The sequence below is a fragment of the Portunus trituberculatus genome, chromosome 13 (assembly GCF_017591435.1).
Source record: "Portunus trituberculatus isolate SZX2019 chromosome 13, ASM1759143v1, whole genome shotgun sequence".
NCBI classification, from domain to species: Eukaryota; Metazoa; Arthropoda; class Malacostraca; order Decapoda; family Portunidae; genus Portunus; species Portunus trituberculatus.
In genome coordinates, this window is record NC_059267.1 from 10,062,670 (window position 1) to 10,075,336 (window position 12,667).

Sequence of the window (12,667 nt, forward strand, 5' to 3'; positions counted from 1 at the left end):
GAATGAGTCAGTCACTGTTGCTATATTCAATTTCCTGTAGTCCGTACATAACCTCACAGATCTGTCCCTCTTCGGCACCAAGAGACACGGTGCGGCCCATGGACTACAGCTGGGTGGTGCCAGGCCATTATCGAGCAGGTATTTGACTTCCTGCCTCATCAGTTCCCTCTTCTCCGGCGACAAGCGGTAAGGGCTAGGGCTAGTGAGTAGCAAGGCAGTGGTCACCTTTCTCATGAGAAAAGTCGTCCGTTCCCACACCCTTTATTGTCTGTTCAGGCATCTTCTCTACGTCGACTCCGATGGCTGCCATGGCCGCTACTTTTCCCTCATATTATCTTAGGAGGTTGACATGGACACTCCTAGTAGACTTCTTTCTGTTAGGAGTGGATATCAGGTAGTTAACTGGCCCCAACCTTTGCAAGACAACATATTATGGTCCCCTATATCTAGCCTGCAATGGCTTACGTGTTGAATCAAATAACATCACCAAGTCTCCTACCTTGAATTCTCTCAGCTTACTCTTTTTCATCATACTGTCTTTTCATCTTGTCTTGTGTATTGTACAAATTCTCCCTAGATAACTTGTGTGCAAACCTCATCCTATCCTTCAGCTTAGCACAGGACGCTACTGAAGACAACCCAAGTAAGTTAGACATAAAGGACAGTGTAGAAACCCTCGTCGCCGATATGACAGATGTTAGAGAATCCTTGAATGTTTTTATGCTCTGGGATCAACTGCACATGAAAACAAAAGAAATTAGTAATGACATAGAACAACTAATTCAAGAGTTGGTTTTAACCAATACAGGATCTGTCAAATTAACACTACTGCCTATCCAAAACTCAATTCAACCAATAACTACAACCCAAAACATAACGGAATTTTTACCCTTTCTTGTATCAGTGTTATGTCCAAACTTTAAAGCAAGAGAAGCTGCAGTTGCCAAATCTTATATAAGGTATCAGAACATTGTGAATTGCACTCAGTGGTGTTAACGACAATTGCAAATGGTAAATAGACTCTTACCTTAAGGAAGGATATGTTATTGACAGATATGGACATAACAATGCCTAAATCTTCTCCACCTTTGAAAATAAGCAGATATCATAAACATGCTAGAAAGTTCCCTATAACACAGACAGGTAGAACATGGATAAATATGTTACAATTCTGATACTAATTACATTATTCTTTACTGTAGGGTTCATTTTCATGGTTTATATATATATATATATATATATATATATATATATATATATATATATATATATATATATATATATATATATATATATATATATATATATATATATATATATATATATATATATATATATATATATATATATATATATATATATATAGAGAGAGAGAGAGAGAGAGAGAGAGAGAGAGAGAGAGAGAGAGAGAGAGAGAGAGAGAGAGAGAGAGAGAGAGAGAGAGAGAGAGATGTTTACTTTTTGTCAAATTAAACATGTGTCAGCCTAAGCTAATGTAAGTAGACTGATAGTAAATAATTGCATGTAACTTGTACGTAAACTTAAGCTCGTGGAGGGCGACGAGACGGTATCTGACCGAGCTAATGTAAGTAGCGTTTAAGGTTATACTGTAATTAGTAATTAGACTACATTCCTAACATACCGTAAGGACAGTTATGAATAGCCATGAATTGTCGTAAATAACCAACGAGGAAAATCAGAAAATATTCAGTGTTCACCAGCCGTACAGTCATGATAGTCGTCCGCCCTAACTCAAACAACCTGACAACTGTTAGATCATTAATCACTGCCTGAACCTAAACAACTTGACAACGGTCAGATAAAAGATCCTAAAACCTCAGTTGGTAGGAACACTCTCCCATTGGCTGGAGAGGACGCACGTCATGACTGTAAGACCTTTGGACGGCGTCACAACACCAGTTGTGGCGTCGCCTAGGGGTGTAAGGAAATTTTGAATCGCCTTAGGGCGTCAGTCGGTTAGTGAGCGCGCCGCCAAAAAGATCAGGTGCGAGGTCAGTGAAAAGCATAAACTCAGAAATTTACTATACAAGAAGCAAAGTACCGGCTTTCGATCGTGAAATGCGATTGTGTGCGTGCGAGAACATTGTTAATTGTGTAAAGAATTATCCTTTGTAATAAAACCCAAAAAGGAACTTTGGTGTTTAATGTTATATACCTTGAAGACAGAGTAACATCACATTACCACACCAACAGTGGAACAACAGCAGAGAGAGAGAGAGAGAGATAATGAAGTTTGTTATTACTTTATTTTCATTGTAAGAGGATGATTGGCTTAATTCAATAAAAGTGTGAAAGAAATAGAGAAACAGGCAGGGAGTTCATGAGTGTACCAGAAAAAAGAGATGAAAATTTGAAAAGACTGCATGGGCCTGGACTGAATAATGCTGTCACTGTGAACTGAAAGTGAAAAATTTGAAGGTCTTATAAAAATTAATCTGTTCATCCTGTCATAGGGTGTCTTTGGTATCATTGTCTGTTTCCTCTTTGTTTGGTTTGGTTTGAGCCTTGTGTTGATGTGTTTGGTTCATTTCATTAGGTTGTGTAAAGATTGCCTTTTATTGTTTGTTTACATTTTTAGTATTGTTATATAAAGAAAAAAGAACTGAGATGCTGCTGCCATCACCTTAGTTGTTTTCCTGCCTTTTTTTTTTTTTCTTATGAAAGAGAGGAGCACTGGCCAAGGGCAACAAAAATATAAAGAAAAAAAAAGCCCACTCAGTTGCCAGTTTCCTTACAGAGCCGATAGAATTAAAATTAGCCAAAGATAGGGACAAATGTCTTGAAGCCTCCCTCTTGAATGAAGTCAAGCCATAGGAAGTTGGAAATACAGACACAGGCAGGGAGTTCCAGAGTTTACCAGAGAAAACAAAGAGCAACACAAAGAAAACAAAGTTAGGTTTAAAAGTGAAAAAAAGAAAGGTAGCCTAATGATAGTGAAGAGGTCTGAGGATGAAAGCAATGCAGTATGGAGAATTGGAGAGAATGAGTTGAATCAGGCACGAGAATATAAGTACTTGGGGATGTGGGTGAGTCCAAGTGGGTGTGAAAAGACAAAAAAAGAAGAGATAGGCTTAGTGAACCAGTGGGTAGGACGATTGGGGAGTGCAGCAAGAATGAGAGCAAGCAAATATGATGTGCTGAGAGAAGTGTGGAAGAGTGTGGCTGTGCCCAGTATAATGTATGGTATGGATGTGAATGCATGGAATGAAAGTGAAATTGACAAGCTAGAAGTGGGACAAAATAGAATAGGTAGAATGGCACTGAATGCTCCAAGGTACACAGCAGTAGAAGCTTTGAGAGGGGATATGGGATGGAGCACCTTTAGGGAAAGACTAGTTAAAGCCACACTTAGATACAAGGTCAGGCTGGAAAGAATGGATGATGAAAGAATAGTGAGGAAGGTGTACCTGTGGAATGAAAGTGGGAGTCAGTGGAGGAAGAGGTGCATGAGAATGACAGAGAGGAGTGGTTTACAAGTGGTATGGGGGATGAGAATGGCTGGGAGAAATCAAAATGAGCGTGAATGGATCGTGACAAGAGGAGGCAGGGTAGGAACTGAATGGGATGCAAGGAAATGGAAGAGTGAGATAGACAGAGAGGTGAAGTGGGTGGGACTGAATATATGGAAGAATGAGATGGAACGAAAGAGTACTCTGGAATGGTACAAGGAAAAGGAAGTCTCCGATGTATGAAAGGTGGTATGATGGCAGCCTGGGTGGTGACCTTCTCTTCCGAGCTAGGGCACAGTGTATGGATGTGAATGCAAGGAACTATAGGTGGTCTGAGTCCCGCAGCAAAGTGTGCTATAGATGTGTGACATGGGGGAGGATGAGACGGTGGAGCATGTCATGCTGGAGTGTGAGAAGTATGAGAGAGACAGGCATGGGATGATGCAAGTGATTCTGAGTGAATTAGGGTATAATAGGAATGAAAGAGTGGAGAAGACAGGAAGGGAATGGATGGTGTTGCTGCTGGGACGAATGAAAGGATGATGGAGGCTGTGAAGGAGTATCTGGAGAGAATATGGCGAGCGAGGTGTAGGGATGATTAGTGAATAGAATACTGCTATTTTTCTCTGCTTGTTCTTTTCGTTTTTTTTTTTTTCCTGTATATAAAACTGCCGATCTAAAAGCCCCAGCTCCGGAGTGATCCCGAGCCACTTGTAGCATCAAGATCAGGATCAAGATCAGGTGTCGTTGTGGCCCAAAACAACAACAATTGCTTTGCTTATAACAACAACGACCAACCATTCGCCTCACCTGTACCCGTCGGCTGCCACACCTGCTACAACCTCGCAGGACTAAACTAGACCCACAAGGATAAATAGATGATCGACGCCCTGACAGCATGAGTGGGTGACGGAGTGCGGCAGGGCGCGTGGTGGCTGCAGCTCACCACTGACCGCCTCGCATACACAGCTGGGCCCCGGTGAGTGTAGCAAGGAGGTCAAATCAGTCAGGGTGCAGGGAAGGTGTGTCGTGGAGGAGGAAGCAAGCCTGGAGTGTGGAGAATTGCGTCATCATGAAGGATTGGTGTTTTTTTCAGTTAGTTTTCTTACCTAGATGAGGCCTAGAGCCCCATCTAGAAGCAGATGAAACCTCCAACCAGGACTGCAGGTGAAGACAACTAGAGGTATGGCATAATGGTTGGCTAATGTGGTTTCATCAAAACTCCAAGAAGCCCTTCACACAAACTCATAGAGAACATCACCCAGAGAAGTATCAAGTTGGCGTTTAAAAGCAACAACAGAAGATGCAGTGACAACATGCTCAGGCAGCTCATTCCAAACAGATAACACCCTAATCGAAAAGGGGTTAGCGTCATTTCGTACATCCGTCGTTTTGTAACCACGTTGTTTCGTACACAAATATGACGTTTCGTACACATGTAGAACGACGTTTCATACCTTTAACAGGGTGCGTTTCATACACACACACACATATATATATATATATATATATATATATATATATATATATATATATATATATATATATATATATATATATATTAGAGAGAGAGAGAGAGAGATATTTATACTATTATGAGGAATAATAAAGGAAATTCATGTTGTTGGGGCGCAATAGCTCAGCTGTTTGAGCTCTGGCTTTGAAGATTTGTGATCTTTCCCATACCAGGATTCATTTCAGTCAATATGCCAAGAAAATCTCCCAAAACTTTAGTCATTTTGTAAATTGTTTGCAATTTTTAGCTGATTTATAAATTGACAAGTGCTAACAGTTAGCTCGGAGCAGCTATCGGCTCGGGTAGGTGTTAGCTCCTCCCTGTCAGCTGTTTTGTTTGTAAACAAACCTTGGAAGAGGGAACCCTGCTGTCTTTTTACAAGTGTGTCAGCTGCACTTGGCTATTTACTTCATAGAAAGACATTGAGCGTCATCAAGAGCTATGCAGCAAGTAATTATGTGCTATACCAGGAAACCTGTTAGCTGCCGCTAACGGCCAGCAGACGAATTTGTTCTGGTCACTGTTAGTTAACAGTGAACAGTTGTTGGCCCCGCGGAACGCATCCATATTGTCTGGATTTAATTAATGACTGTAACATATATAGACCTACTCAGAGTTGGTAGAGCAATTACTTTGGTATTCAAATTGTTTTTAATAACTATATTATTGAAAGAGTCAACAACTCTCATTAAGACTTTAAAACGTACAACCATTCAAGTAAACTACCATTTCATCTACACAATTACTTATAAGAAATTACATGTAGTAAACACTAGGAGTGGTCGACTACCTGAACATAGCAACTGTTTTCCGAGTGTACGAATCATCGTTATTCTTGTGTATGAAACATCGTTTTCCTTGTGCACGAAACATCGTTTTTACTTGTGTATGAATCGTCATAACGTCGCTCGAAAAGCGAGCCCTGACTTCTGTGTCCCAGCGAGGAATGGCCAGCTTGTAGGAGTGACCTCTTGTTACAGCATTAAGGTTCCTAACAAACAAATGTTCAAGATCAGGGCACAGACCATGCAAAATCTTATAAATCATAATAAGATCAGCTCTAAGCAAACGGCCTTTAATTGAGTACAACTTAGTGTAGAGAGACACTCAGAGTAACTCAGATTTCCAAAACCAGATATTAACTTTGTCCATTTCCGCTGTACTCCTTCCAACAATCTAAGATCACCAAGATAACCTGTATTCCACACCGCAGATGAAAAGTCCAAGATTGGTCTTATATGTGTAATAAATACAGCTCTCATAAATTCAGGGGAACGACACACTGTACCTTTAAGAATGCCAAACCCCACACCACTTGCCTTCATTGCTGTTTCTCTTACATGTTGATGAAACTTAAGTTCATAGTCTCCCAAACACCCAAGTCTTTATGCAATTGCTTAACAGGAATCTGTTGATTACCAATAAAATATGGAAGTAAGTCAGGAGCATTGTGGAAGTGTCTACAAAAACTAATTGCAACACATTTTTCAACAGAAAATGACAAGTTCCCTGTAATACAATTAAAGTTGGCTCTTTTTTCTAATATTCATTTTTTATGTGGTAAATTTGCAGTTTGAACCAATATAGCCTACCTTATATTTCTTTTTTCTGTCTAACAAGCTTGGGGACCTCCTGGGAAACTTAACCTAACCTTTTTAATTTACGATAGGGTAAAATAGGGTTAGAAAATAGAAATGGTGGTAGAAGTGTGATCTAGACCGTGAGAATGTGTAGAGTGACGTGTGGTGTATTGGTTCAAACTGCAGTAATAACTTTTTTTGCCCTTGGTAGTTCTTCTAATACTAGAAAAAAAAAAAAAAAATTGAGATGTATATGTGTCTATAACTGGACCAGAAAGAGGGGCTTTTTTTTTTTTTTTTTTTTTTTTTAATACTGTGTGGACTTTTCACGGGAATTTATGGGCTAAAGGGGATACTTTTTAGGGTACCTCCTATCTCAAAGCCCACCTGCCAGGAAACTTTTACCCTAAGTGAGAATTTATCATATTTACTGTAGGAAAGTGATTAGAACAGTTATCTGGAAACTGTTTACAACATAGTCATTTAGGTAGCACGTTACGTATTATTTCGGTAAGCTGCATCTTCCTGGTAATGTGTCCTTGCCTGTTTTATTGTGTTTTGAGTGTGTTGACATGGAGTAAGAATGTGTCGGCAATTTAGAAATGATGTTAATGTTGAGTGAGGAACCCAAGGGACATCAGCCTGGTTAGGTTAGTTAGCTTAGCCTTGGTTGAAATGAATGTCAAGACATCCCTAAGTGTGTGTGCCCTCACTTAGTGGATTAACCCCTTCCCAACGGCAGGGCAGATTAGTGTACTGCCAAATAAAAAATTGTCTATATAGACTCTACCGACTTTCATCCACCTGTCTGTATATGTATAGTTTTCCAGCAAATGGGTACTCCAGAAAGATTATATGAGTATACTGGAGACTCAATATTCGAACATCTTAATAGTTGAGCTTTTCAATACTTGAATGCAAAAGTTTGATTTATATAATACTCAAAAAAATACCTGATAGTCGAACGTCCACACACGTGGTTGTAAACAAAAGCGCCTTAGCCTCTTCCTCCCCCCGTTTACCAGTTGTGCTTCTGCAGTTGTCACAATAATATTCTCTTGTGTTCTGTCTGTAGGTTTTAATTTATAGATTTACATTAACACCAAAAGCTTATTAATGGTGAAAATATCTGGTAATCAAATGGCCACACACACAGTTGTAAACAAAGCTCCTTCCCTGCCATGGCCGTTGTCCCATTCTGATATTGTATTACCAGTAAAAAAAAATTGACAGTATTCCAGTATACTGGATACTGATGCACATCTCAAGTCCTGCCGCAGTCTTGAGAAAAACAACATTCTTCTGCAGTCTGTCAATATTTTTTCATTTAGAAACTTACAATGGCACCAAAGAAGCTTATTGGTGGTGAAATTGCAAGTGTTAGTGATCCATAGCCCTCCATTAGTGGGTTCACAGGAAACATACCAGACATTTTCATGGATAGTGACTCATCCTCCTCCTCCCCACCCTTGTCCCCTCCTCTTCTACGTTATCCATCACCAGCTTTCACTTACAGTATGTACAAAAAAAAAAAAAAAAAAAAATTGAATTTTTTATAAATTTGAGATTTTTTCACTATGATTAGAATGATTTATAGGTATTGATAGTCAAACTTTTTGATACTCAAACAGCCATTTGGAACAAATTAAGTTTGAGTACTGAGTCTCCACTGTATTTGGAAGCAAATTCTATACTTGATATTAGCCTGTTTGGTGTTTGATGTGGCAAGTCTGTGGAGGATCAGCTTTTGTTAACCTATGATGTAGTAACTAACTGGATAGACAAGGGATATATGGTTGATCTCATTCTCTTTGATTTTTGTAAGGCTTTTTACACATTAAACTATCGCATCCTTCTTACTAAATTATAATATAGGCCTTGATGGTGATATTCTTTCCTGGATAAAGGCTTTTCTTTCTCATAGATCAGTGGAGGTAGTTGTGGAAGGACAGGTCAGTTCTTTATTTCCAGTAGATTGTGGGGCACCTCAATGGTCTGTATTAGGTCGTGTTCTCTTTCTTATCTACATAAACCACAGTAGGGCTTCCTTAACATGTAACTGTAACCTACCTATTTGCTGATGACCTTAAATCAGTGGTTTCCAAACTTTTTTCAGCTTGTTACTTAATTTAACATGCCACACTAAGCATATTACATCTTTCACAAAATTTGTCAACATGGATACATGTAGTTAAATTGAAATACCACAACAACAACTAACATATCACAGATTTTACGAAAATTATTGTATTATCTTATTGCTTGCATGCTATCACCTGTCGCACGGCAGGCCAATTTATCGTATTTTGTAATAATCATTGCATGTCTGGCAAAGCTGAATAGAGGTAGCCTCAGGCAGTGAGTGACGACTGACGCGTACTGTAGACACGTTGACAAGTCATCAGGGTTACTGAGTGACTTTTGTCTTGAAGCATACCTGTCACAATACTTTTGAGCTACCACACACTTAAATACTTATTTCTTCTTTTCTAAAGCTGTATATTAGTTTTTGATGTTTATTGTTATTCAGGTTAACTTTATTAATTATAATTGATGATTATTTGTAATTGTTATTTATAATGAATAATAATCATTAAAAGTAAATAATTATTTATAATAGGTTTCCTTTACAACTTTGCATACTAACACTAAGTTAACATCAATCATGTCAGGGACTGCAGTGCTTTCTTGATTTTCAGAATTCTTAACTTTTTTTCCTTCACCTCTCCATTACCCCCAAAAAATTGTTAAGTTATCCTCAGTTTGGGAATCTCTGCCTTAAATTATATGTCTTTATACAGCCTTATAATCTCTCCATTATATTGCAAGACATTAGCACTACTCAAAGAGATGTTGATTCTTTAATTGTTGTTGTTGAATCCTGGGATGTAAAAATTAATGCTGACAAGACCAAGTGTGTAAGTTTTTTTTTCAGTTTGAGTGGTCAGGCATTGAAATGCTTTCCCTGCTGAGTTAGCTGAAACATTTAAAAGAGGACTCAGTGACGACGTTTTTGGTGATGAACTATTTAACAATAGTGAGTCACGAACAGCCATCATATTTTCTTTGTCAGTACATATACACTACCCAGTTGTGTTTGTCTTTTTCTTTTTTTTTGGGGTGGGGGGTGGCATGCTAGCCATTATCGGGTTCCTTCCAAGGGAGCCCAATCAGGTAAGAACCTTTACATGACTGTGAGGTGTCTGTCATGGGTTCATTATGGCTAACTTATGATATAACATACTGATGGAATTTGAGTGAGGTGCCGTGTGTTGCTGGCTTGACTGTCATGGATGGAGCCTTTTGTTTTAGCAATTATTCTTGAAAAGAGTTTGTTTTCTCCAAAAAGGTTCTCAAATCCATCTAAATGTACTGCAATCAATTGCTTGTAAAGATTTTTTTCCCAAAATCTTTATGAAATTGATTGCCTTTTTAAAATAACTTAAATAAATATTGTAACATCAAAGAAAATATTTATTGAGTACAATGGTCTTATTGTATTTTAGATGAAATGCCAAAGAATGGAGACAATCAAGCTCTTCTGACACAGTGTAGTTGAAGAGCAGCAGCTGAGGAGTATTGCAGGAGTGAGCAGATGCCTGTGTCGCCATTATGGCACTCAATTTTAACTATGTGGCAGACCTGGAAGACGAGTGGCGCTGGAGGGCCTCGATGGAATCACAGTGGAAGGTGAGGAATGTTTGTGGATTGTACTGAATTCCCTTTCTTAGCATTGACTACACCTGAATTGATCACATTGGGTTTGAAATCTTGCTCTGCTTTATCATGAGTTGGCATAGAGCACATTACTGTAGCCACAAAGTAATATCTCTGTGTACTACAGCACTGTGGGTGAGGCTGAAGCACAGGCCAAATTTTGAAACCAACATGCACATTGATGACAAGAGCAAGGAATTCCTGTGGTCACTGCTGTGCAGAAATGCTGAAATAACCATGTACAAGATTCCCACGCCCAGGGAGAAACTCGTCATTTTCAACAGGTAATATTTAGCATATGTTTTGTGTTCACTTTTCATATATAGAGTAATAAGCGGTACATGATGTGATAAAATGTACCAGTAACACAAGTTAGTATGTGCCAAACTGTCCTGTCATGCTGATTTTATAAATTTTCATCTTTTATGTTTAGATTTGTGAAGCAAATAGTCAATTATCAAGTCTATGAAAAGCAAGAATTTGTGCAAGGATGAATAATGTAATAGGTGTTCATTGTCTCTTGCATTACCTTAGATTTATCAGCAAGAATACCTTATAATGTTCTAAAAGGATGCTCCACTTCAGGTGGGTTCACATGTGTCATTATGGTACTGAAGTTGCAAGTCACTAGAAGTAACAACAGTGCCCTTTTAGTTAGAAGATGTTCACACATAGCAACTGAGAAGTATCAGCTGGTTTGCAGAAAGTGAATGTAAACAAACAGCTACCCAACAAGATGTCTTCCCGCAATAATGATGCCGAAGTGGGAGTTTAATCTTAACAAGACTATGAACAATTGCTATCAAATTGAATCATCACAAGTATTCAGTGCTCACCTCCAGCAGCACCCTGCATAGAGGGAACAGTTCTTGGAGAGTGGCAGCGATCTTATTGTCAATTTGCATAAGCTTTTTATGCTGTAGAATTAATTTTTGGGGTCCCTCACCGACTCCAACATGTTCTCCACATCTGCACGCCACCTTTTGAAATCTTCCTCTGTGACGTCACAGCTTAAACAAAGTCACAGATCGACTGAATAAGACCAATAGGTCAGTCTTGTTTTGTGACTGGTTCTCCAGTTGCTAGGCACCAATATTCAGTTGGAAACCCTACCTACTTGCAATTTCAGTTGTATATTGACACGTGTGAACCTGGCTTTACTCAAACATTGTAGTTCTCATTCAGCTATAAATATATATTTTTGTTGTTTTGTTTTTCACTCTAACTCTACTCCACATTTTCAATTGGATAAAAATCAATAAGTTTTCTTTTTATTTTCTATCTTTTAACTAACTAGGTTCTACAACATTCATATACTGTATATAACCCTTTCACTGCTACTTGGCTTATGTTTCCCTAATTGCTAACCATTTTTAGTCAACCAACTAACAGCAGTGCCGTGTCAGGTGACGTTGGCGACAATGGAATGCCACACTCTTCTATTCCTGGCCAGCTTCACTACTTCCTCTGTCTTTTCTCTTCCCACCATCTCCTTGATTCCATCCATGTACTTCATTCTCTCTTCCTCTTGCTCTTTTTCCCTTCAATCATCCCCAAGAGACAGTCTCTTTCAAGACCATCCCCACCTCAATACATGCCCAGGTACCCAATCTGTCTTCTTTTCACTGTGGTTATTAGCTCCCTTGTATTTTTAGTCAATTCTCGATTAATTATTTTTTTCTTTTTAGTCAAGAGGGGAGACTGGCTAAGGACAACAAAAAATGGCAAAAAAAAAGGCCCACTGGATTGTCAGTTCCCTTAAAGTTATTAAGAGTTATCCAAAAGTAAGGGACAAATGTCTTGAAACCTCCCTCTTAAAAGAAGTCAAGTTATAGGTGCACATGATGTCATCAAGTCAAGTTACCTTGTGTTAGATTGAATAAAATGCATTATTTAATCCTATCTCCTTAAAAATCAAATTGCTTTGAATTGAAATCATATTATTCAAACTCATGTTAATCAAGAGTTGACCGTATCATTTCTTGTTGTACAGCCATCCTTGATCAATGTACCAGCTAGAAATTCCAAAGTCTATTTTACCTCCTTTCTTTGTAGCTGCTTAAAAAAACAAAAAATCCATGCATTGTCTTTAGTGCTGTGAATTGTGTACTGCACTGAAAGAGTTAAGTTGAAAATCAGTGTAAGTATGTACAGGCAACCCCCCTAATGAAGGTTCATACAATGTAATTTCGCCACAACGAAGGTTTCATTTTACTACCATCTGCTCTTTTAATGAACACCAAACTCGCTTTAACAAAGTTTTATCCAGGTAATTTTTTCCAAGTTTGAAAGCACCGCCGTATCACGCAAGCCAACAGGCTTTTGAATACACCAACACCTCTCATGGACAACACGCGCACCACTCGCTCCCCCTGTTCAAAACA

At 38.7% G+C, this 12,667-nt stretch overlaps 1 protein-coding gene across 1 annotated transcript in view; it reads left to right on the forward strand.

Moving 5' to 3' along the window:
- Positions 1–4,191: 4,191 nt before the first annotated feature.
- Positions 4,192–12,667, forward strand: part of LOC123503308 (general transcription factor 3C polypeptide 1-like) — a 52,783-nt gene continuing 44,307 nt past the window's right edge. The window contains 4 exon segments of the mRNA XM_045252975.1: positions 4,192–4,449; positions 10,073–10,218; positions 10,221–10,256; positions 10,411–10,567. Coding sequence (XP_045108910.1) covers positions 10,179–10,218; positions 10,221–10,256; positions 10,411–10,567 — 233 coding nt within the window. The 5' untranslated portion in view covers positions 4,192–4,449; positions 10,073–10,178.